We start from the raw sequence: 27409 nt of genomic DNA on the forward strand, positions 1-27409 counted from the left end.
TGTCAGCCCACCCAGGCCCGGCCCTAAAATCCAGGGCCTAGGCCCGATGGGCTTGCCCGTGGGCCGGGCTTGGTCCTGAGTTTTGAGCCTACTAGCAGGGCCTGGACGGGCTTGGGCTTGGCATATTAGCATTATAAGGAAGAGGCCCGGCCCATGGCCCTAAGGGCTTTTTACCAGATGGGCCGGGCTTGGGCTTGAAAAGTAGGCCCGCTGGTAGGGCCCGGGCCTCAGTTTTCTGCCGTAGGCTTTTTTTAGGCCCGGCCCATGGCTAGGTATAAGCGAGACACCGATGGGTGTTGAACCAGCAGAATAAGTAGGCCCCGTTGTAACGCACGGGCAATTACCTAATCTAAATATAAGTCCTTTTAAAAATTTCAACTCAAACTACCTACCAGCAAAATAAGTAGGCCCCGGAGTATGAATGTATATATACATACTTTAAAGTATATATTCACTCATTTTGCTTCGCATGTAGTCTATTTTAGAATCTGTAAATGGTCTTATATTTAGAAACCGAGGGAGCAGTGGCTCACGATGATTTTCTTTTTCTTAAGACAGCTCCCGATGCATCGAGCAAGGACTAGTGTATTACTACACTACTTGGTGGGCATGCAGATGCAGGCACAGGTAGCTAGGCTCCACAGGACTGGTGGCTGGCACCAAGGAAGGAAAAGGACAAGGCATGAATGAGTGTGGCCCGGCGTGCCGGCCACCTACCGCACTTTAATTTGGGCACATCCTGGACGTGGACAGATGGAGTAGTACTAGTTACTATACTACGATTCGGGTGCAATTAGGGCTGGGTCTCTCCCTGTCTGTCTGGGTCTGGCCCTCCCTAATCAAGCGCATATTGTAACAAGTCTCCTATCCATCTATCCATCTCTTGGATGGGTTGATTGGATCCATATCTCTTCCTCCTGCGCCGTCGCCGGCCGCATCGATCTCTCCTTGGATCTCAGCCGCGCCGGCCATGGCTGCTCCATCAAGTCTTCCTTTCCTCACCGGCCCACCTGCCGTCGCCGCTCGCACCCACGCAGGGCGCCTCTCGCGGCCGCTCGGCCGGTCGGTCGGTCGATGTGATCCGGCAGGCCGGCCGGACACGGCCACCAGCTGATGTCTCTGCTGAATTCTAGGCAAAAGCAAGCCGGCCAGGTTAAATTCTAGGCACCGGGCTTGGTCAAGTTCCCTCTTCTAGTCTTCATCAGATCTTGCTTGGTTTTGATTTATATATTTCTCTCTGTTCTATCTAAGCACACATTATGCATATGCACGTGTTCATCCGATCTAGCTGGATTTCGATTCTATCTACTACTACATGGATCGCTTATTCTCTCTTGTTTGTTTTAGCCATAGTCATACGTGTTCATCATACTAGGACCCGTCGTCTAATTACATCGGTCTTTGTTCTACTCTATGTATGTAGGTTGGATCTGCGGTCATGGCAGAGGCCGCTTTTGTACCCAAGCGCATGTTTCACTGGAAACCCCGGCTGGCGGCGAGGCCACGCGCAACCCATGGATGCTCCTTGACCTTGAGAAGCCCTGCATCTCACTGTATTTTCATGTCTGGCCAACAAGTAAGCGCAAACTCTCTCGCGCTAGCATCTAGCTTTTGTTTCATTTAGAATTTATTGCATCTTCATATCAATTTTTTTTCCTGAGGATGCTTTTCTGATGATGTTTGGAGAGACTGGATTTTGTTTTTACTAAGGATATATACTTTTCTGATGATTGGAGAGACTGGATTTTGTTTTGCGACGGGGAATCGCTTATATTAGAGGATGGTTACTATCCGGAGAGTTTACAAGTGATCTTTCCGGAGTATGCAATGGATTTCTTGGGAGCAGCTAATGTTTGATAAGGTGGGGAAAAGAAAGGAAAACTCATAGTCTAAGAGTTCCTTTTTTGATAAAACAATATAATCCCCCAGGGCTAGCTCCTGGTTTCATTTTCTGAAACTGAATGTTGCATATTGATTCTTTCCCAATAAACGAAGACTTTTTTCTGTAAATACTGCGTATAACACCTAGTCGCTACCAGTGTCCTGCCCAACACACCGCCACACGAAAACTTAAAACAAGACTAGTCCACCTAGTCGCTACAACAATAAGCCAGGAGATTAACATTGCCAACCATAGGCTAATTAAGAGTTACTAGTTGATTGTTAGACAATACTTAACTTTTCTCAAAAGAAAAAGAAAACACATATTTCATCCAAATCTGCCTGACTACCCACCCAGTCTATCTCATGCCTACCCTTTGCAACCTACCGTTGGTTCTTGTTCTTCCACCCATTACAACACCCGGAAGAGAAGAATTTCCTTAAAATAACTACATTGTTTTTGTAACTACTCCCTCCGTACCTTTTGACTTATGCTCCCTCTGTACCGAAATACTTGTAGCTACAAGTATTTTGGTACAGAGGTAGTATTTAGGTACGGAGGAAGTACTAGCTAAGTGCCTTTGTGTTGCCACGGAACCAAAATATACTAATACATGTTCACTAAGTTGAAAAAACACACATTAGTTTTGGCATGCATATATCACTAAAAATATGTTAATTAAGTTTGACCCAGAATTTTATTCCCCTCATTTGTGCTACTACACAACAATTCTTAAACATAGAAAAACTCACCACTTATTTTTTGATCTTGTTTCTTTGCCTTGCTGATATCTAAAAATATAAATCAGCATGCAGACAATGAGTTTATGAAAAAAATACAGTTTTCTTTTTTCAAGATTTAGTATGCATACACTGAAGCAGCACCAAAGTGGGTAAAAGCAACAAATTTTAATCACAATCTATTTATACATAGGATTGTATTGCAAACAAGGCGCACTTTCAGCAAGTATATATATTGTAATTTTGGGAGCCATTATCATTGCTCATCAGCACAAAGAATGATTATTTGCACAACAAAACTAACAGGGCATCCCATGTGTAGGTATATAACTAGAAAGAACAAGCTAGCCCGTTTTCTGAAGGTATGTGCCCTGATAAAAATAATCAAACCCTGACCATGCTACAAACGTTTGCCATTCCACGCAGAGTGAGCAAATAGGCAATCTATGAAAACGTGACAAGATTTATTGAATTTGGCATGAACAGATTCTTCAACATAGAGTAGCTAGCATATAATCGGAAGTGGATTAGGAGCACTCGGGTGCTCCACCCCCCTATATTCAAAAATAATTTAATAATTAAAAAAAGTCAAAAAATCCTGGAGATATTTTTGAACCAAATATGACTAGGTATTGTACTCGTATAAAAAGTTTGACCAAGGAATGATTCCCATTGACTTCAGGTAGAAAAAAACAAATTTATGATGATGACAATATAGCATGAATAGTACTTGTATCTAGCATTTTTTGGGAAATCTTTGACCCCGGATACAATAAAAAGTCATTCCCTACTTAACCTTTTTATACGAGTCTACTTGGTCATGTTTGATTCCATAAAAAGTTCCGGGATTTTTTTGACTTTCTTTGAATTACTAAATTGTCTTTGAATATAGGGGGGGGGGGGGGCGTAGCACCCGAGAGCTCCTATGCATTTTTGGCATATAATCCAATCACCAAAGAGAAAAAAACTGAGCCGAGTAGCCCATGCTGAATGAGCTAGCCCGCATCACCAAAAAGGGGGAAACTGTTAAAATGAGTTCACTTGTTTACCTAGGGTGGCATTCCAAGACCTTGGTGAGGTTGTTCCCGTAGATGTCCTTCCACTGCACGCCCCGCTATAGACCCATGTAGCCCTTCTGCGTGGTGCTGCCGCGTTGGTGGAGTATGATCCTCTTTGTATCTAAAGAAAAAGTGTTAGTGTTTCATATACAGAATCAAGAATGGAATTAAATTTGTCTAAATTGGAATATACATATGGCGTAAGACTATTGATATTGATCCAATACAAGTGTCGCAATTACATATCTCTTGTAATTTTCCTAACATCTTAATACTGTTCATGTCTAATTAAGTTTCATTAATTTGGAGTAGTTATTACACTTGTACGAATATAATTTTCTTGCCGAATATCATATGGTTTTTATTCTAACATATTATTAATAAACTATAAAGAAAAAGTGTATCTTGAAGACCAGTCATGTCTAAATACCACATCTCTATGAATAGTGTTTTCTAAGATTTGACTAGAATGGCACTTCAGAATTTTTTTTGGGTAAAATGCTCCATATAGAGATTTAAATTTAGGTCTTATTTTGGGGTATCAATGAACTTCACAAGGATGGCGTGGCTCATTCAAGCTAAAAGATACTCCCTCCGCAAACTAATATAAGAGCATTTAGATCACTACTTTAGTAATCTAAACGCTCTTATATTAGTTTACAGAGGGAGTAGATTAGAAATTTAGAGTTCATTTTTTTCTTCCAACTGATCGATAGCTCACATGAAGAAGTTGTATGAACATGAGTGGTTAATTTAATACTTACGAACTACTCCCTGCGTTCCTAAATATTTGTCTTTTTAGAGATTTCAAATGGACTACCACATACGGATGTATATAGACATATTTTAGAGTGTAGATTCACTCATTTTGCTCCGTATGTAGCCACTTGTTGAAATCTCTAGAAAGACAAATACTCCCTCCGTTCCTAAATATTTGTTTTTTTAGAGATTCCAAATGGACTACCACATACGGATGTATATAAACATATTTTAGAGTGTAGATTCACCCATTTTACTCCGTATGTAGTCACTTGTTGAAATCTCTAGAAAGACAAATTTAGGAATGGAGGGAGTAGTAGTTCTTTGAACATGAGTGGTTAATTTAAGAGTTGAGTGATTATTTTTTTGACATTAGGAACTAGACTAGTTCTTTGAAGAACATAAATAAATTTTAGCGTAAAAAAATGTCACAAGCAACTGCGCACTCAGTCTCTGACGCACGCAGGGTAAGGGCCAGGTTTTTTTTAGTGAAATTTCCTCCAAAGCTATGGAGGGGGAAGAAGTTTTTGAAAAGAAAAAAGAAAAACAAAGAGAGGGAGCATGGCTAGTAGAACCTACAAGTGATGGGGTGGGGGAGCGGCCCAGTAGCCCAGTAAGTGGAGCGTGGCTGCAGCCGCGAGCGCAAATCTTTGTCCCAAAAAAAAAAACTAGGAGAGATAGAAGCTTCTAGACAGGGCGAGAGAGAAGGGAGGGAGAGGAGGAGGAGGAGGAGGAAGGCAGGAAGGAGGAACCCTAGCCGCCGCCCTCGCTCCCTCCCCCGCCCCCGTCCAGATCCCCACCATGGCGCTTCGAACTCTTGCCGCGAGGACGAGGAGCGCCGCCCTGCATCTGGCGCCGAGGTCCTCGCCGCCGGCGACCATCGGCGCTTCTCCCTCCGCCCCACGCGTCCTGTACAGCAAGCCAGCCGTGAGCCCCTCCCGTCCCCGCCTCCACACCCCCCATGCTTGTGCAATTAGTAGTAATGCTAGCTGGATAGGTGCTTGTTGGTGGATTTGTGTGGCTGAACATACAGTAGAATTTTTCATCGGTTTTATCCATCCCGTCCTGGATATCAGCTGTATACGAATCAGTGACAAGCAGAGAGAGTTACTCTGTTACATGAGTATGTGGACAAGCCAAATTTACCATGGCTGGGAAATGATTGATTTGTAGACTTGGGAAAAAAGCCTACCAATGGCTGGCTCAGTCCCAGGATCAAAAGCATAGGAATTCGATCTTGACATGTTAACACCTTTTGGATACTTGGGGCTGTATGTGTCATCATGTAGCATTTTAGTTACTTGTATGGTGGCAGCTATTTACATTAGTTGCAAAAGTAGGACTGGCAAAGCAGGTATCTCTGAATCTGTTTCCCAAATGCACTGGCAATTTTCTCTCCAGTTTTACCATTTATCTGGGGGCTTGCCTCATTGTCCCATGGGTACATTATCGGTTCAGGTAAGGACTAGCAGCACCAGATGGTGGCGAGTTCAAGTTATTTCCTGCTACTTTATGTCCCTCTGTCTGAAAATTTGCTCAAATTAGCACTCTCCTTGCGGTGCTACAGTGAAAAATTAATTTTCCTTGCTCTTTGATGAGATATTCTGAGAAGAGAGCTTATCTTCACCCTCCTTCAGTGTTCTGAAAACTGCATCTTCTGAGGCCCTACTTTAGCCATTCCATTCAGCCGTTTCTCCCTTGTAGTTATGCTAGAGCAGCTCTCAGCAGTTTTTCAAGTCAGGGACAAAGAAGAAAAGGAGGTGGTTTTTCTCTCCCTTATTCTCTGATGGTGCATTTCTATAAGATAGCTATCCTTCCTTATCATCCGGTGTGATCTTGTCAGAACAATTGACATTCTTAAGCTCTACTTCAGCCTTCCTATTTGAGCTTCTAAGATTTCTCAAGCAGCCAGAGTTACTAATTGCAGGTTTCCCTGCGGTTTTGGGTGTGCATTTCTCATAAAAAAACGCATTGTCCACTGTCTTCTGCTTGGGTGCACAACGTTTTGTAGATAATGGTGTTTTTGCGCTCTGGCTCTTATCCTGCTTCTTGGAGGCTGCTGGTGCTTTATTGCAACCCAAGGTGCAAGTAACAGGCCTTATTTCAACTACTTCTGGAGTATCAGAATCTGACTCAATTGAATCAGAGGATGGTTTACTCTTTTGCATACGTAGCTGTTCGAGAGTTGTGCAGATCAGGTGTCTTGATATTATCTGTAAATCTTCTTGTTCCCTGAAGATGATCCATTGGCGGTTAAATGTTTAGGTTGGTCAGGTGTCTTGATATTGTCAGGAAAAGGTGACTGTAAACCTTCTTATTCCCTGAAGATGATCCATTGGCGGTTAAATGTTTAGGTTGGTCAGGTGTCTTGATATTATCAGGAAAAGGTGACTGTAAACCTTCTTGTTCCCTGAAGATGATCCATTGGCGGCTAAATGTTTAGGTTGGTCAGGTGTCTTGATATTATCAGGAAAAGGTGACTGTAAACCTTCTTGTTCCCTGAAGATGATCCATTGGCGGTTAAATGTTTAGGTTGGTCAGGTGTCTCAGTGTCTTCAGGGTTTGTTGAAGCAACAGCCTGCTTGGTTTGTGATGTACGAAGGATCTCCGACAGCTTCATCCTGAGAACTTCGCTGTTGAGTTTGGTTTTATCTGCAGATTCCACTAGGCGCTTTCCTTGTGAACTCACGAAGGGTGGCTTTTGCAGTTGGTCAAGCTGGCTGTCTTGTTCTTTTCTTGTTCCAAAGGAAAAGGTTTTGGTTTGCTCACGTCCATGGTCATCAGGTTGTGGTAGAGAAAGCTTAACAGGGGCGGGAGTTCAGGTGCCTCTGTAGCAGATCCGCCATGGTTTGCAGCCTTCTTGTGAGACCTGGAGTGAAGCATTATAACCTTTCGAGGATCTAGATCTTCCATCAGTTCCCTGAGACAGGTTCCTCTCAAATGCAGGGGTAGTAGCAACATCTTTGCTTCTTGTCCTTGCAAGAGGGATGCCAATTGATACCTTAGGAAATTTACCAGCTGGATGTTGGTTGCTGGCCTCTAGTAATCACTTGCTGTAGCCTAGATACATCATAATGCATGAGTTGTTAAATACTACTGTAAAAGAACTGAAACAGGAGGCACATCCTACAATTTAGCACAGCAAGTTTTTCACCAGTATTTTAATGTATTGCTAGCTTGTTTTCGATTAGATATTAATAACAGAATAGTTTGCACTTCAATTTGTGTTGATAAAATACATATTCTCATTGTGTAGGTGATTTCCATGGCTATACCCGCTGCCACTGCCTCTGCGTTGCTGCTGTCGCCTGCCTTCTCAAGCCCAGCCATCAGGGGCACAAGCCTCATTAGCACTGCTCAGGTTAGTAATTATGTGCTGTAGTTATGGTACTGTAGCAGCATCCTTCCCTTAAATCTTCACGCGTGACGTAGAGAAAAACGAAAAACTTTTCGCAATGTGCAGTAGTATCATGAGCTTTGCACTTTTTTTACATGATCAGCTTCTTTTGGATGTGTCGCATAAGTAGTAGTTTTGTTGTACTAAACCTTCCAGCCTCTGCTACTGTTTTGTTTCAGGCACACTACTTCTCGACGAGTGCTGTGGAGATTGACCCCATGATTCTCAAGAAGCTGCTCGCCGAGCAGTTAAATTGTTCTGGAATCTCAAGCAATTGCCTTCTGGAGATCCAAACGGTGAAGTATCTGCAGGCGCTCACTCTCATATTAATTGTGTCTGGGGTTGGGGGTGTCTACTATATTGGACAGAATCTGATGGATCGGGGGTCAGAGATTACGGGGCAGCTGAAAAAGCATGCCCCGGAAATCTTGGGCGACATCTGCAATGAGGCTTTGTTCCAGATGAAGATACCATTCATCGGCAGCAAAGAAAGCCGGTTTGAATTGAAGGACTACTGGTTTAACGACCCCAACAAGTCACTAAGCAGGCAAGAGCAGAGGGCGAGGCGTGCGTTGGCCATACAAGAGAAGGACCGGATTCGACGTGAGGAGTTCAAACGTGCTGAGGAGGAAAGGAAACGCGCGGCTGCGCCTCTGTACGAGCAGTACATGGCCAGGAAGGATTTGAATGATATGAAGGTGATGGAGCAGCTACGCGAGGAGAGGATGAGGCATGAGGAGAGGATGAGGCGGTTGTCGGGGAATATGTAGGACAGGACACATACACAGCAGCCAGTCTGATAAGCTGTGCGCTCGTGGGTGATGGACCCGGTTTTGGCACTGTTGGCAATTGCTGCCATGCATGTTTTGCTTTGCCTGATTCTAAACTGTCTGTCAAATTGACTTGATTAGTCAGCTTTGAACCTGACCGTGTGGTTTGTCAGCAGACGCGCAACCTGTGTAGCGTCAGTGACCATGCAATGTTTTGCTTTCAAAACTACTACTTGTGTGTTTATTTATTGCATGTCCATGTATTAGAATCGTGAGTCGCCGGTGGGCTACCGCAAACTAGACATGATCTTTCTCGAGATATGCATCAACCCAGATACCTCCGACTCGATTGTGATGCTCTGCTTTGGAAGATGTTGATCACACAACACAATGCTCAAAAAGCATGAGATTCATCATTGTTTTAGATGCGGCAAGTCTTCCAGATGTTGAGCTCGCGCTTGGCCGCTGCCCAGGTCTTCCAGATGACTTCCATGTCATGTCTCCGACCCAGATACAAATTCTCTAGGGCGTCAACAGCTATCCTAGAGCCGCGCACACGGGACCGTCAAGAGATCAGGGGCAACCGATTGGATGGTCTGGCCATGGAGCCAACAGCCCGTCCAGAATAGGCTTGTGTGCACATTGACTCGGATGGAGGAGTCAAAAGTTGCTTCAACTTCAGGCCAACCCCAGGATCTTGAGGTTTATTTGAACGCCGAGATCTCCATACTCAGCCGGGTGACGAGTATGGAAGTTGCTGGCTGGCGTCGGTTCCCTTCTAAAAGAAGGCACAAATGCTCTTTTCCAAGGCAAGCAACAACCAGGATGAAGTTGCATCGCAATGGAGTGCTAGACCGGAATCGAGGTGAGAACCAACCCAATGAGGATGAGCCGATCAATAGTCGATATCATTATGCCGATCCAAGGCCACATCTTGCGGAAAACCTTGTCGAGCAGAGGCCGCAGGCATATGCTCTTAGCGTGCTCTTGTAGGACAGTGGCAAGCCGAGATAGGTGCATACAAGTTCTGCACGATGCAGACAAAGTGCAACGCAGCAATAGGCAACTTCTCCATCTCATCACGGGAAAAAGAGGAGGGTCTCCACACGAGGCTCCATGCCCCCCTCTCTCCTTGCCAGAGGTCGTCTTCGGCGCACCAGTCGTGTCATAGTCAGAGGATTCCTTCTCGTCCATGAGATGTCGGTCACATTGTCCAAGGCAGGGATGGTGAAGACCCATCAACAGGGGCGGAGCCAGGGTTTGACCATAGGGGGAGGGGGGGCAAAGAAGACAATTCACATATAAAAGTTTTTTCCTTCTAAACATGACCATATGAAGAGGATTACAAGAAAATATTGTATGTATCTTGCAATTAGGAAAATGTAGTTTTTCATTAGTTTGAATGAGGCTCTTATGCCTACAACACATAAAACAATGTCAATAACTTATATGGTTCGCTTCCAATTCTAGCTTGTGATGGCTCGAGAATTTGTGATCTTTTCCGAGTGATTCTTATTTGGTTTTCACCAGATCTTTGCTACATCTTGGTTATTTCTAACGCTGATCCTTTGAAAGAGAAGAAAGTCCGTTTTCCATTGTTTGGTAGGAAATATCATTTATGGAAGGAAACCAAGGGGAATTGCATCAAATCAAGTCAAATGGAGTAACGTCCATGTGGAGAGCCAAGTCACCAGGCGCACCAGAGCAAAAGACGGCCTTCCATATGATCACCAGCGCTCGTATAAGCGGTCGTATGAGGTGCCAGTAGCTCCACCACGTCTATACAAGACACTTTCATGAAGGGAAGAGGGGGAGAAGAGAAGATCCGAAGAACCTTCGGAGATCTTCTTAGTTTTGGTCCTTTCACTCCATCATCATCTCATCCTTCACTATTGTAAGAGGAATTCCAAGTTGTGAGAACAAGTTGTAACTCTATTCATACTCATTTGGAGATCAAGACTATTTGAATTATCCATTTCATCTTATTGTGGATCTTCACGGTATTATCGATATGGTTTTCAAGGGTTTAATCTATAGTGTGATTGATTTCTCTCTTATCATGCGTGAGTAATCCCCCCTAGACGTGGGAGATGTAGGTAAGTGGTAAGATTCATTTGTGACTGATCTATATGTCGTCATTCATGTTTGTAGTCTTATGATCTGTCTAGTAAGTTGTTACAATGTGGTGAGCCCTATGCATGTTGTCCAATTTAAGGGCTCAGGCAACACGATCTCAAGAACTACACAGGTAACACATATTGTGTAGGAAATCTGCGATCTCTGATGTGATAGGTGAAGACATCTATGAGGACCGAAGACAATATAAGATAACGGTGATCCATGAAACTTAATGCTTGGTTCTAGTCCGAGGACCTTAATTGTGGAGACGACCACTCTGTGGCAATGGCGAAGCAGGACCATAGAATGAAATGTAATCCTGAGAGCAGGAGTTCCATGACTTTAGAGTGATCTGCCTATAGAACACACACATCAAATACTATGAATATAATACAAGGTAACTGATATTATCGTCGCACTGGCACACTTGACATATACCATGAACTGAACTCTCTCCACGCCTAATCTCTCGATCACAGGAAACACAACCCTACTTTCACGTTTATTTATGTTATTTATTTTCAAGAGTTTTTACTGTTGTTACTATAAACCTTTTATTCTTGTCACTCTGGCTTATCCGTCCACTAGGACAATAACAACATTTGCAGAAGCACAAGCAGTTACTTCACAGGAGAACTGTGACACCTTGTATGTGATAGAAGCGCTAATATAAATACTCTCCTCTGCTCTTTGTTTGGACGATAAATAATTGGGATACTTCCAAGAAAGTACTACAGAAACCCTATGTATCTTGCAGGCCATCAAGCATTTCCTGGCGCCGTTGCCGGGGAGCTAAGTGCAGAGTATTTGTTTCATAACTATTTTTTTGTAGGTTTTGTTGTTGTAGATGCTTCCTGTAAGTGACATGCGCTCTACTTGTTCAGGAAGAATGTATTTGCCATATTATATTGCCTGTTATCCACGGGAGCAACAAGCTTCTTTAATAGAAAAATACAAAAATAACCAGACATTGGACTTACCACTTTATTTGCAGAGATGTCGATTACTTAGAAGCCAAAGAAAACAATAAGAGATTATTGTGCTCCGGTTATGAGTCAAAGAGCTCCTTTAGTGTATCCTACAAATTATGCGAAAGAGTATTTGATTGACTATGATCTAAGGAGGACCCTCAAGCACACCGAATGTTCTTTGATACTTTTTGTAGTACTTTTAAATTGAAGGATGTGTCACGAGAATTTGTTCTGTTAAGACTCTTCAGGTTTTCTCTTAAGGGAGATGCTGAAAATTGGTATAATCAATTACCTTATGGGAGTATAACCAGTTGGCTAATGTGCGCGGAAAAAAATTATGGCTAAATTCCTTCCAGGCTCAAAGATTACTAAATTACGAAGAAATCTCACTCTATTCATTCAAGAACATGGAGGAAGCCTATATGGAGCTTGGGAAAGATATTCCAAAATTTTGAACTTTGCCCGAACCATGGTTATGCTGAACATGTTATACTTCATATGGTTTATCATGGGATTAACCATGAATTCAAATCTGTTTTTGATCTAAGTGCAGGAGAACGTTTCATGTCTCTAACTCTTGAAGAAGGACGAGCATTTATAGAAAAAATTATGCTTGTTAAGGAGAAGTGGAATGTTGACGAGACAATGAAGCCCACCGAAAAAATATATCGTGTTTAAGACATGGAAGAATGTTAAAAGTTTATTCAAGAAAAAGGTAAACCCGTTGAACAAGTTATCAATGAAAAAGTGGATATATTTAGTATCTATCAGCAGGAGGATGAACTTTAAGAAACAATGGATAAATACAAATTTCATCTAGACAACTTCAACAGAATCTTCCAAAGATGCATTCACCATAATGAGAAGGTTATAGCCTACCTTTCTGAAGAGGTAGAAGGATTAAGTCATGCAGTGAAGAATCTTGATAAACATTCTCGCATGATAGAATCCAATGCTCTCAAATTTTTGAAACTCAATATTTAATTCTTGCTCAATTATACGTTATCGATGTATCTATATTTTTTGAGTGTTTCATGCTATGATATTATCATTCTTGGATACTTTATTTGCAATTTTATATCATTTTTGGGAACTAACCTATTAACTCAGTGCCTAGTGCCACTTGCTATTTTCTGCTTGTTTTTGGTTTTACAGAAAATACATACCAAACGAAGTCCAAACGCTATGAAACTTTTTGTCGATTTTTTCTGGATGTAAGAGAGCTAGAGCTTTGGGGGTGGACCGGAAGACCTACTAGGAGACGACAAGGCAGCACAGCGCGCCCTGGGGGGGGGGGGGTAGGCTGATGTCTACTACACAAATTTATTCTCGGTTGGGCCTCCAAGCGTAGAGTTTTGTAGGACAACAACAAATTTCTCTCAAGTGGATGACCTAAGGTTTATCAACCCGTGGGAGGTGTAGAATGAAGATGGTCTCTATCAAACAACCCTGCAATCGAATACAAGATATCTCTTGTGTCCCCAACACACCCAATACAATGGCAATTGTATAGGTGCACTAGTTCGGCGAAGAGATGGTGATACAAGTGTAGCATGGATAGTAGGTATAGGTTTTTATAATCCGAACAATAAAAAACAGCAAGGTAGCAAGTGATAAAGGTGAGCACAAACGATATTGCAATGCTTAGAAACAAGGCCTGGGGTTCATACTTTCACTAGTGCAATCTATCAACAGTGCTAACATATTTGAATCATATAACAATTCCTCAACATGCGACAAAGAATCACTCCAAAGTTCTTATCAATAATGGAGAACATAAGATGAAATTATTGTAGGTAGCTAACCACCTCAAAGTTATCCTTCCAATCAATCTATTGATCCATCCCTATAAGTGTCACAAACAACCCTAGAGTTCATACTAGAATAACACCATATGATACGCATGAATCAACTCTAATGTCACCTAGATACTCCAATGTCACCACAGGTATCCATGAGTCAATTATTCGATATGCATCAAACAATTTCAGATTCATAATATTCAATCCAACACAAAGAACTTCGAAGAGTACCCCAAAGTTTCTATCGAGGAAAGTAGGACGAAAACGTGTATCAACCTATGTGCCTAGATTATCCCAATGTCACCACGGGAATCCGCAAGTTGATTACCAAAACATACATCAAGTGACTCAATAGAATACCCCATTGTCACCACGGGTATCCACATGCAATACATACATCAAGTGTTCTCAAATCCAAAGTATTCAATCCGAAAATAATGAAACCTCAAAGGGAAAGACTCAATTCATCACAACAAGATAGAGAGGGAAGAACACCATATGATTCACCTATATTAACAAAACTCATGGTACATCAAGATTGTGCCAAATCAAGAACACGAGAGAGAGAGAGAGAGAGAGAGAGAGAGAGAGAGAGAGAGAGAGAGAGAGAGATCAAACACATAGCTACTGGTATGTACCTTCAGCCCCGAGGGTGAACTACTCCCTCCTTGTCATGGAGACCACCGGGATGATCAAGATGGCCTCCGGTGATGATTTGCCCCTCCGGAGCGGTGCCGGAAAAGGCCTCCAGATGGGATCTCTTCGAAGCAGAGGTTTGCGGCGGCGGAGTCGATGTTCTAGGTCTCTTTCTGGGGGCTTCCCTATTTATAAGAATTTTTGGTGTTGGTTTCACATCAGGGGGAGTCCCATGGGACCCACGAGCTCAGAGGACACTCCCTACCCGGGCCCATTGTAGGGTAACGTAGCAGAAAACAAAAAATTTCTGACTTACGCACCAGCCCAGGACCACTATGGAGATTGCATACAAGGTTTGATCTTTTTCGTTATCGACTCGTAGCGCAGCGGGAAGTAGAGTCGATGACGATCGGCGGTGCAGATCCCCGCTGCTAGGATTTTACAACCACCCAACCGCGAGGATGTATACCCTCATCTGCCCCTCGGACAGCCCTCTGGGAGGTGGTCGAACAGTCCCCCGGACGGTGTCGCGGACAGCCCTTCGGGAGGACCTTCGAAACTCGGACGGTCACTCAGACAACCCTTTGGGAGGACCTTTGAAACTCGGACGGTCACATGGACAGCCCTTCGGGAGGCACTCTCGAACTAAGACCGAAATTACAATCTCTCTACAGAGTTGCACACATACGGTGTCATCTATCCGGTAGGGCTTCGCCGTCCAGAACTAGTTCCTGCCGGAACCCAGACAGCCTTTCGGCTCTACGAAACTATTTCGCGGGGAGGGAGAGAGAATCCAGATCATTGCAATGGCACTTGTATGTGAGAAAGAGTGAGTGTGGAGAGTGCCTCTCCACCTCTATTTATAGGAAAACCCAAGGGGTAGGGGACACATGAAAAACCCAAAAATGCCCACACTTTATGTCACACATAAAGGGCATAAAGGGCATAAAGGGATGACAAGTGGAGCCCCATGGAGGAGCTGCACCCTCCAACGTCCCACCTTCATGGGGGCCCCCCAAAGGGGGTTCCTTGATCCCCAAGTCCTTCTAGAAGCCTTTTGGGAAAAGCCCCAAAAGGTGGCTTTCCATAAATATCCCAAAAAGCACTTTCATTATTCACGACGACATTTTTCAGCGTCCGTTCGAACTGAAAATATTTATGTGGGCTTAGAACATTTCCAGTACCCACTCAAATAATTTTCAACGCATTCCAAAACAATTCCGGATTAGTGATTTTCATCTGCGAAAAGCATCTGAAGTGGTCCCGGCAGCTCCGGAGCAATTCCAGCTTTTATCCCGGAAAATTCGAGAAAGTTTCCAGAATGACTCTGGCACCCTCCAAGAATTATCAGGCATGTGCCGAAACCAATTTGACTTAATAGTATATCCCGAAACAACTTTTCGGTTTCACCGAAACTCATCCGATGACCTCTCTCTGCGAAACTTTTCCGCTGTCCGAAACTTTTTCGGTGATTTTCTCTCAGACTCCCTGTCTAGTATTCAACAGATAGATGACCCTTAAGCGTGTGACCCTATAGGTTCAGTGAAGTATAGACATGACCCGGAACCCCTTCCGATCAATGATCAACATCGGAGCCGTGGACACCCATATTGACCCCTATACCCACACGAATAAATATTCGAGTGAACCTCCAGTTGCAGTGAGCTATTCCTGTTGCTTCGCGATATGTCACAAACACCCGAGGTGAGATTTGTTGCATCCCCGTGGACGAACAATTTGTCCACCATGCAAGTTACCTCGTTACCGGTTTTGTTCTCTTTTCTCGTTTCCGTGTTCCGGCATCCCAGTGATCAAATCACAAGGTGTCTGGCCAGACGATTATGGATACCGTAACACCGAGAGGGCTCGAGAATATCTCTCCATCGTCGGAGGAGAAAATCCCAATCTTGAGCTATCAAGTTACTTGACATACTTTTCCATGAACCCGTAAGCCGCCGTAATAGCCACCCATTTACGGATGACGTTTAACAAACCCCAAAGTTCATGAAGCAAGCATGAAGAAACTCGATACTCTCATGGTCTAAGGAATCATGCAAACGTTAACCATCTCTGTGTTATGTACCATTAACTTGTGACGAATGAATCTCATAGCATAACATCAATCCGGGTCGATTCAACACAAATGTTCTCTTAACATTGTGCCCTCAAAGTTGATGGCATAGACATGCCCATGATCAGGAAAACAATACCATGATGCAACACTTGAGCTAGTCTTAGAGGCCAGACTAGGAATACTTCTTACCGTTTATTATTCCACACGTGCATATGAGTCTCCCTCCGAGCCTCGTGGATATTGCAGACTCGAGAATCATTGCATTTATAGCATGGAACATAAACATAATTATGAACTTGGAGATAAATAATATCATTTATTATTGCCTCTAGGGCATATCTCCTACAGACTCCCACTTGCACTAGAGTCAATAATCTAGTTAATGCTAATGCACTTTACACCTATGGCATACCGGTGTAAAAAATGCTTCGCATGTGGTATAGCCTGATGTCCACCGGATCTGACAACTTCAGCTCCATGTGTATCTCTGCATATCCTCGCGTTTTCACGCTTTCACAAAATTCATATTTTGTGCGGACTTGGCTTTGTATATATGTGAATCATTGGTCGAAACCTGATTCCTCGGACTGAGTTATGGAGCAACTATCTGCAATAGTGTCCCATTGACCATAGCCTTCTTGGAACCATACTAAGTTCATGAATGAACTATATGATTCAACATCTTTGTCTTTGTCGCTTCTAAAGCGGCAACATACTTCGCCTCTGTTATAGAATTCGCCACAGTAACTTGTTTGGAACAATTTCCAACTAACTGCACCACCATATTGTGTGTTACACAAAACCCTCAATTTAAATTGAAAATCGCATGGTGAAATGATGAAGATTGTATCGATGTAACGTTTTACAAAGAACTCTTCATGATCTCCACTTGCGAGAAGACATGTCATCAGTGCTACTTTAGTACTCAATGATCCTTTTTTCACTGTTGTCCCATGATCAATACTTTTGATCACTTTGGTATCTATACTCGCAACAACTTGGGAGTATTGGACATATCTGGTTGTTTTACATACCATGGAATACATGATTAATTCAAACACATGAGTGTGTGGAATCTCCATCATTTATTTTGCTCATCAGTGTTTTGGGACACCGATTCTTGCAAAAACTCTTTCCATGTGACTTTGGCAAGAATCACTCCTTGTCGTTCTTAGTGTTGAAAGGTTTTAGCATCTTGTCAATATGTATTTTTTCTCAGCCCTACTAGGTAAATCTATCTCCATAGATCATTATGCCTAACATCAAGGCTATTTAGCCCAAGCACTTCATCGAAAAACTATTTTCAAATGAAGTCCTAATTCATGTCAAGAAATTTATTTCCAATTAACAATGTGTCAAGCACACAAGGTTTTTAGAAATATTATTATGCTCCCACTTACTTTCTTGAAACCACAAGCATCTTCGTTACCCATTGATGAAGTCAAACCCCTTTGACCATTCCATCAAAAACGAAGATTCCAACTCCATTTTGCTCTCTTTTGTCCATTGCTGGAACTCTAAAGTTTGCATACTTACTAGCATACTCTGGACTGACAAAATACTTTGGATTGTATCACATACAAGTCCTAGGTTGTATTTCCATTTCATGGGAATTCTTTTGTCATCCATGTTTCATATCTCATGTTTGAAATATGTATTAATTGCTAGTTTAACCCGAACCAAATTTAAGCATTGCTATGGTGAGACAATCTCATTGTAGTCAACTCCTTGAACTTGTTCTTGCAACAAGTCGAGATTAATGGATAAAACATTTTTATCCGTATCAGTTTTTAGTCCCATTACAATCCGTTAGACTCCAAGTCTTTCGGAGGGTTTATCAAGATTTAAATCTTGAATCATTTATGGAAACTAGCTCGGATTATATTGGCATTTAGCCAATTCTGGAGTCAGGGCCCATCAACGCTTCCTTGTGTATCATAGGTATACTGTTGTCTAACAACAATATCTCGTTTGCACACCTGAGAGGTTTGCACGAGCTTTGCCTACGTTGTTCAGCTGCAAGTTCGACCGAAGTCCATACATCTAATGTAGAGGCTTCCGTGTCAGTCACAGTAGGAAACTCTGGAATCACTTCCAAGGTTCCTTTCCTTTAACGTGATGAATAAGATACTTGTTATCTCGTCGAGTTGCACTGTCCTCCCACTTACCCTTTTGCAAGAACTATTCTCTTTAAAAGCATACCGTTTTGTGGCAAAAATCCTTTGCCTCGGTATAGTGGTGGGGGAATACCCAATGACTTGGGATAACTTACAAAGTAGCACTTGTCTGATTTGGAATAGGTTTGTAACCTTTTACACAAGCCCCACATTCCAAATGTTAAGAAAAGATATAACATGGTTGGGCGTACCATACCATGCCATCATTTCAACAGACCTGATGGAGCTCTTTTCAGTGTAAAAGCCGCAGTCTCTAAAGCATTACTCTTTAAAAGTGATAATGACAAATTTATTTATGTCATCTTTGATCTTACCATGTCATAAATGGTTTGATTACATCTTCACACACATTCCACTCATAGTGGTGTTCCGGGATGTGTAAGTTATGAAACTCTTTTCACAACTCATCAGACATTCGCTAAACTTGTAACTCAGATATTCCTTTCTGCAATCAAATTGTAGAAACATAATTTACTTGTTACAATAACTTCTACTTCATTTTTGAAAACCTTTCGAATGATTTCAAAAGATCCAGACTTACGTCTTATCAAGCAAATATCCATATATCTACTTGATTCATTTCTGAAGATAGATTAATCCACTACTTGCAACAACATTTATTGAACTACACACATTAAAATGTATGATCACCAACAAGTTTGTTGCTCGTTCCTTATGGCCTGCGAACGGTATTTCAGTCATTTCACTTTTCGCAGGAAAGTTGCAAGTGTCAGATGATTAAAAATCAAACGACATCAAAATCCATCATAATGGAATTTTCCGTGCAGGTTTCTCCAATGTGACCAAATGTAGTGCCACATATGTGTGGTATTCTCATAGTCTTGCGATATTTAGCGTCAGTGTTATGGATGTATCATTTTACCATCAATATTCATAACATGCATCCCATCTTGGATGGAAGCATGGCCCTTCATGTTATTCATAATACTGAACAACAATTGTTCTTTTATGAACAACCCTTTTGCAATAAACATTGTGCAATGGGCTAGAGTGTAAGAAACTCTAAAATGAATTATGAAAGTAAACACAGAGGTAATATATTAATATCATTATTCATAGCATACATCTCATTCATAATGAAAGTATGGCCCTTACGTTTATTCATAATACTGAACATCAAAAGTTCTCTTATGAAAAACCTTCTTGCAAGATACTTTATGCAATGGGCTAGAGTGTGTAAAACTCTAAAATGTTTTATGAAAATAAATACATATGGTAATACACCGATGGAAGATATAGTAACATTTACTATGTTCCATGTGTGTATCTAAACCTCATTCCTGGCCAGTCTTTCAGGCCATAGTAGTTCTTACATCAAGTTGCAACAAAATGCAATCGAGCGGGTATCTTTGTGATTAACTCACAATACCCAAGAATTAGTGATTAACATGTTTAACCATAACTCCCAAGAACTATATCTTTGACCAGCCTTCTATACATCAAAAACTTGTATGACATTCATACATGAGCTGGATATTCCAGACATCTTTCTTTCTGCCTTTATACTTCTAACTGTTTAACTTTTAGTATTTCCTACTCGCAAAAGAAGCACCCAACTTAAGAGTGGCGTTAGCCCCGGACTTCCTAGGCGTGTAAGTCATACTAACACCCTTTGGACATTTCCTTTCTCTTTAAGTTGTTGTTTTATTTACCTTTCATCATATGACAGGCATTCTTCTGGATCCCTCTCTTATCAGTCTAATGCATAGTAAACACTTTACTAATAATTTGCAAACAAACATTGCTTTGGATATTTCATATCTTTCAGCCTTTGTTTGTATCTGAAAATTAATTTTCAGTTCCATGAATATCACATAACTATCCCAAACTTTCGAAGTTCGAGTTTCATGGAAGCAAACATATTGCACTTGACCGCAATGGAATTCTAGCTTTTGGATCGAAGGACGAGAGTCTCATCATCCATTGCATTTAGCGGGAGTATACAGAAAGCATGCGATAGGACAAAAGTCCTTCTCGGCACTTTTGAGGACAATCCTCACATTACGTTACCAATCGTAAAGTTTTAACCAGATATTTAACAGCTATTCAATTTTAACAGGGAAGGTGGAAACGCGAGCCATTATTGTACAACTATTTTGCAAGAAACACTTAGACAGTGTTCATAATTAATTGCACTGAGAATTAACCAAGTTAATTCTATAGTGCGCTCCCACTCAATTTAATATCTCTCATAATTGATTTAGAGTGATTCAAGATCCATATTTCTATTCGATGCCATTGACGGGTTCATCACTGATGACACGAATTTCAATCGGTAGGCCAACTTGCCGATCACATCTCTATGTGATTCTTGTTCATCTTTCGATGGGCGTGTTCCGAGCTCAGGACTCTCCTGCCTGAACGTCAAAGACAACCAAGTGATCTTGCTGCGATGTCTGACATCACCCGCCTCATTCCTCTCGATTCGTTCGTGCTCATGTGTACATGGCGCACCCCGAAAAGATACGAATTTCAGACGGTGCTACACTTGGGTGAACACTAACTACTTTGATATTTTAAGTGAGAGATCACCCTAATAAAAAGCGACTACCGCGCAATCAAGAAGGGTGCATCATAAGGGATAAACATCTCAGGCAATTCATAATAGCATGATATGGTATAGCCCTTTCTGACGGAGAAGTATTTCATTCCTTCGTCTTCGGCATTCGCGTCGGTGTTCACCTTCACGAAGATTGCCACCACCTTGTCGATGCACCAGATAATATTGCTATCTCTATAGCTAATAAAATAAGTGCATTACTTAAGGTTGACACGCAGGTCATTAAAGTGACAATCCTATGGCTCCAGCCATCATGCCGAATCATGACACGCAGGTCATGTTAATCAATTTACATCATATAGTCATCTCATACATAATCAAATTATTATGAGCACTGCTATACCACATCACATGCACATGTAAAACCCTCCTGCAAAACCAAGTTAGACGCCTCTAATCGGTTCATGCAAAAACTTGTTTTTCGTGGCTTCTAAGGTTTCGAAACAAACCGAAGCTACCAACGTCCATCATCAAGTATGATAATTCAAGTCGCTAGATTAACTTTGCGGGGTGTATGAAACATGAGATAATAAAATCTCGAGCCCCATACTGAACTTCATCATACGCATGACCCCCGTAGAGATCATATCTGCATTGCCCTTTTGTCTGCGAAATTTCATCTTTCTTTCTAACTATGGTGGATTTCAACGAACTGTTAGCACTTCGTTGATCAATCAGGATCGCGGATTGCCAGAACATTGAAAATCCACCATGCCGTTATCAAGATCAGAAATATGCAAATTCCAGAGAAGCAACAAGAACATCGGGTAACATATTTCATCTGCTACCCGCACAAATAATTTTCAGTAATAGAACTCATCTACTACAAATTATATTGTGCAACACCCATACATCTCTATGTATTCTAGATCGCTACCTGCATCTACGCATAGCCTGGCTCTGATACCACTGTAGGGTAACATAGCAGAAAACAAAAAATTTCTGACTTACGCACCAGCCCAAGACCACTATGGAGACTGCATACAAGGTTTGATCTTTTTCGTTACCGACTCGTAGCGCAGCGGGAAGTAGAGTCGATGACGATCGGCGGTGCAGATCCCCGCAGCTAGGATTTTACAACCTCCCAACCACGAGGATGTATACCCTCATCTGCCCCTCGGACAGCCCTCCGGGAGGTGGTCGAACAGTCCCCCGGACGGTGTCGCGGACAGCCCTTCGGGAGGACCTTCGAAACTCGGACGGTCACTCAGACAGCCCTTCGGGAGGACCTTTGAAACTCGGACGGTCACATGGGCAGCCCTTCGGGAGGCGCTCTCGAACTAAGACCAAAATTACAATCTCTCTACAGAGTTGCACACATATGGTGTCATCTATCCAGCAGGGCTTCGCCGTCCAGAACTAGTTCCTGCCGGAACCCAGACAGCCTTTCGGCTCTACGAAACTATTTCGCGGGGAGGGAGAGAGAAGCCAGATCATTGCAATGGCACTTGTATGTGAGAAAGAGTGAGTGTGGAGAGTGCCTCTCCACCTCTATTTATAGGAAAACCCAAGGGGTAGGGGACACATGAAAAACCCAAAAATGCCCACACTTTATGTCACACATAAAGGGCATAAAGGGCATAAAGGGATGACAAGTGGAGCCCCATGGAGGAGCTGCACCCTCCAACGTCCCACCTTCATGGGGGCCCCCAAAGGGGGTTCCTTGATCCCCAAGTCCCTCTAGAAGCCTTTTGGGAAAAGCCCCAAAAGGTGGCTCTCCATAAATATCCCAAAAAGCACTTTCACTATTCACGACGACATTTTCCAGCGTCCGTTCGAACTGAAAATATTTATGTGGACTTAGAACATTTCCAGTACCCACTCAAATAATTTTCAACGCGTTCTGAAACAATTCCGGATTAGTGATTTTCATCTGCGAAAAGCATCTGAAGTGGTTTCGGCAGCTCCGGAGCAATTCCAGCTTTTATCCCGGAAAATTCGAGAAAGTTTCCAGAATGACTCTGGCACCCTCCAAGAATTATCAGGCATGTGCTGAAACCAATTTGACTTAATAGTATATCCCTAGACAAATTATCGGTTTCACCGAAACTCATCCGATGACCTCTCTCTGCGAAACTTTTCCGCTGTCCGAAACTTTTTCGGTGATTTTCTCTCAGACTCCCTGTCTAGTATTCAACAGATAGATGACCCTTAAGCGTGTGACCCTATAGGTTCGGTGAAGTATAGACATGACCCGGAACCCCTTCCGATCAATGATCAACATCGGAGCCGTGGACACCCATATTGACCCCTATACCCACACGAATAAATATTCGAGTGAACCTCCAGTTGCAGTGAGCTATTCCTGTTGCTTCATGATATGTCACAAACACCCGAGGTGAGATTTATTGCATCCCCGTGGACGAACAATTTGTCCACCATGCAAGTTACCTCGTTACCGGTTTTGTTCTCTTTTCTCGTTTCCGTGTTCCGGCATCCCAATGATCAAATCACAAGGTGTCTGGCCAGATGATTATGGATACCGTAACACCGAGAGGGCCCGAGAATATCTCTCCATCGTCGGAGCAGAAAATCCCAATCTTGAGCTATCAAGTTACTTGACATACTTTTCCATGAACCCGTAAGCCGCCGTAATAGCCACCCATTTACGGATGACGTTTAACAAACCCCAAAGTTCATGAAGCAAGCATGAAGAAACTCGATACTCTCATGGTCTAAGGAATCATGCAAACGTTAACCATCTCTGTGTTATGTACCATTAACTTGTGACGAATGAATCTCATAGCATAACATCAATCCGGGTCGATTCAACACAAATGTTCTCTTAACATTGTGCCCTCAAAGTTGATGGCATAGATATGCCCATGATCAGGAAAACAGAACCATCATGCAACACTTGAGCTAGTCTTAGAGGCCAGACTAGGAATAGTTCTTACCGTTTATTATTCCACACGTGCATATGAGTCTCCCTCCGAGCCTCGTGGATATTGCAGACTCGAGAATCATTGCAGTTATAGCATGGAACATAAACATAATTATGAACTTGGAGATAAATAATATCATTTATTATTGCCTCTAGGGCATATCTCCTACACCCATGGGGTGAGCTTGTCGCTCCCTCGTGTGTCTTCTAATCCTTCCTTGAAGCTTCGAGGGTCTGTTATTGTTGGTGTGAAAATCGGTGGATCTCGGGTAGGGGGTCCCGACCTGTGGTTCTGGGATCAATGGGGAACAGGAAACACATGGACAATATTTACCCAGGTTCGGGCCCTCTCGAAGAGGTAAAACCCTACGTCCTGCTTGATTGTATTGATGTGTGTATGAGGATTACAGAGTTGATCTACCACGAGATCGGATGAACTAAACCCTAGATAAGTGGGATGATGGTTCTTCTGAATATGAGTTCGTCTATTGACTAGCCGGCCTCGATCTATATAATGCACCAGAGGCCTAGGATTTAGAGGAGTCCTTGTCTTGTGCGCCAAGTCTTGTGGAATCCTCCTTGTATGTGTCATGGGCTGCCCGAAGTGGCCCATGAGTGAACCACCATGGGGGTCCTCGGCCCGATCCACCTGGTCGGGAGATGACGTGGTGAGTACCCCCTAGTCCAGGACACTATCAGTAGCCCCCTGAACTGGTCTTTAAGTTGGGGACACTCCTCGATTCTTCTGAACTGTTCTTCATCTTCGGTCGTCGTTTTGAAAAATGGTTCAACAAATCTTCCCATCTTCGATCTTGAGGATTGTCGAGCTAAATCCGAAGAGTTCCACGTCGGGCATCGGAGGAGCCCCGCAAGTCTTCGGCCTTTATCAATGCCTTGTTATTTTTTACGCCACACCTCGGGTTTGAAGTGTTTCCCGTACGGCGGTGTCCTCTTGCATCCGAGCCCCAACGCCGGACTACATCCGAGGTGTCTTTTTGCTGCCAAGCTCCAACGCTGATCTGCATTCGTGATGTCTATTTGCAACGGAGCTCCAATGCCGTTCTGCATCCGAGGTGTGATAAATTACCTCATTCTTGAAAAACTTTGAAGGAGTTCAACTGAGCTTAATGCCGGAAATGCCCTCTATGGAGCCAACTACTTGCATCCGAGCTTTATGCCGTACTACTTCCGAGGTGGTGCACCACCTCGGTCTTGGGCTGTTTTTTGCGGAGTTTTTTGATTGGTGCAATTTATTCTCTGCCGAGATATATAGCCAGTATTCCCCGAGACTCAAGTTGGGTGCGGCCGACCAACGTAAGGATCGAATCTCCTCGGGAACTGTTTCATCTATTGAATGCGTCTTGACAACAATGAGGTGTAGCTCGGCAGGAGAGATGCCGCACTGCGGGTCGGAAAATATTTCCCAAGCAAAACCATCATGCAGAACACCTTGATCAAGAGGATGTCCCGCCTCCTGAAAGAAAAGCATAAAATAGGTTAAAAGTGTTATAAGCTCTAAAAACCAAAAAAACTTGTGCGAAAACTTTACGTCCTAAGTAACTCAAGTTATTTTGGTGCCAATCCGAACATTGGTCTTAAAATTAGTTTGTGCTTCCGTCGTGATTTAACATGACACATCCGATCTCAAGACTTCAAGCGGGTCAGCCTTCAGCTTCAACCTCCTATCCCGAAGGTGGAGTGCTTCTCAGGCCAGTTTAGCAAACTAAACTCGAGCGACTTTTAGAGAAAAACCAGACTATCCGGCTATTGACCACACACTCGAGTCAAGAAAGGAGTGGTAGAAAAAGACTTTGCAATGACCTAGAAAAAATTAGTTATTATAAAACGGCTCATACAAATTTAAGAGCCACTAGTTAACTTGGGTAAAAGAAGTGTTTTGACAAATAACGTTTTTGACAAACTAAGTTTTTAACAAACAATTTTTTGTTTAACACAAATATAATGTTTGGTCGAACCGAACAAGAATTAAAAATTTAAAAAACCTGAGCATTGAAGTGACTTAGTTGGTTAATGTGCTCGATGTTGTTGATGAGGTTCGGGCTTGTGGCAGGACGAAGACGTAGACCTCGGCCTGGCCGAGGTCCCAACCCCCAAGTCCGAGGTGACCAAGCGAGGAGCTCGGCTTGATGAAATGGTGATGCAGCACGGTCGATGCAGCGAGGCGAAGCCCCGGTCTAGCTAACGTGACGAAGCTAGTCGGCTGGTGACGCCGAAGTCCCCGGAGTAGGTTGATGAAGAGATGGCGAAGCCCCCAGTCCAACCGAGGTGACCGAGCAGGTCGAAGTAGGTCGGCATGGTGGACATCAGCTTGAAGAAGCAATGGCGCGGCGATGCCGATGCAGGTTGGATCCTGTGACGCGGTCGATGTCGGCTTGATGAAGTGACCGTGCGGCGATGCCGGTGTGACCGCTCCATGTAATCTGTGGGGCGACGATGTTGGTGATGATTTAGCCTTCGTGATGCCAAACTCTTGGTTGGCTAGCCAGGGTGATGATCCGATGAGGTTGACCTCGGCTCGATTTACAGATGACCTATCTGGCGCAGGTCGACAGTCGTGAACGTTGTCGGGTTGGTTTGACACCGGCGCGACGGTGAAGATTGCCTTGGAAAAGACCCAAAATTCGTGAGCACGTGTTTGAGAGCAACACACAATACCCTAAAATGAAATTCCTCCAAAAAGGTTGTCCAATATCCCGTTCATGAAGAAAGATGAACCTAGGTCGGACTCGTATTTGCGCAGAAAACAGATCCGAAAATTGATCCACTCGTCGGATGTTTCCCGAAGTTTGAACGGTCGGATCGAGCTAAAGTTTTGAGGGGTGGTTGATATAGGAATTCTGCAGCCGATGAACGGTTAGATCTTCCAGACGATGTATGAGTTGGACGCTGGACTCCTCTCCCTAAACTCGTCTAGATTCCCGTCCAGATTCAACAGGGCTCCGGTATGATAATCTAGGTGGGTATTTAATCCAGATTCGACAGGGCTCCGGTATGATTAGTTTGAGAATTTAGGGTCCTCAATATTTAAGCATGGCAGCCCCTACATCTGGCATGATAATCCAGGTGAGTACTTTGAATTTACTCACAAGCTCGGAAAAACCAAAAGCAATTAAGCAAGCAATATCATGGAAATGACAGGTTAAACCATTTAGCAATTATTAAAAAGGTGGAAGAAGTAATAAGCATGATATTGATAAACTAATTGTAACATATAACCATCATTTGAGGTCACATGTGACGAGCGGAAAGTCATCAGTACCCTGGGTAGGGTGGCGAACATGGGCGGAAGTACCAGAGAGGAGCACACACACACACACACACACAGTTTACCCAGGTTCGGGCCTTCAATGAGGACTAATACCCTACGTCTTGCTTGGTGTTGTTGTAAGTGCATCTAGTGCCACCCCTAGTTGGTTTTGGAGTATCGACAAACTTGGTTGAGGGACTAATGTGTTTGTGAGAATTGTAGGATAACACAGGTAGTAGTCCCATAATGATTCGGTTTACCTACGAGAGATGACCCCTAAAAATGTGTGAAG

At 43.0% G+C, this 27409-nt stretch overlaps 1 protein-coding gene across 3 annotated transcripts; it reads left to right on the forward strand.

The window, feature by feature from the left end:
• Positions 1–776: 776 nt before the first annotated feature.
• LOC123164179 (uncharacterized) lies at positions 777–8850 on the forward strand. Of its 3 annotated transcripts, XM_044581590.1 has the most exons (4): positions 777–1152; positions 1424–1576; positions 7696–7800; positions 8016–8850. In XM_044581590.1, the coding sequence occupies exons 1-4, from the start codon at positions 1114–1116 to the stop codon at positions 8604–8606; spliced, it is 888 nt and encodes a 295-aa protein (XP_044437525.1). In that variant the 5' UTR covers positions 777–1113; the 3' UTR covers positions 8607–8850. The 3 variants fall into 3 exon arrangements, with proteins under 3 accessions (XP_044437525.1, XP_044437527.1, XP_044437526.1); XM_044581592.1 differs by lacking the exons at positions 777–1152; positions 1424–1576 and adding an exon at positions 1595–1861; XM_044581591.1 differs by lacking the exons at positions 777–1152; positions 1424–1576 and adding an exon at positions 3630–5366.
• The last annotated feature ends 18559 nt before the right edge of the window (positions 8851–27409 follow it).

The sequence above is a fragment of the Triticum aestivum genome, chromosome 7D, assembly GCF_018294505.1.
Source record: "Triticum aestivum cultivar Chinese Spring chromosome 7D, IWGSC CS RefSeq v2.1, whole genome shotgun sequence".
NCBI classification, from domain to species: domain Eukaryota; kingdom Viridiplantae; phylum Streptophyta; class Magnoliopsida; order Poales; family Poaceae; genus Triticum; species Triticum aestivum.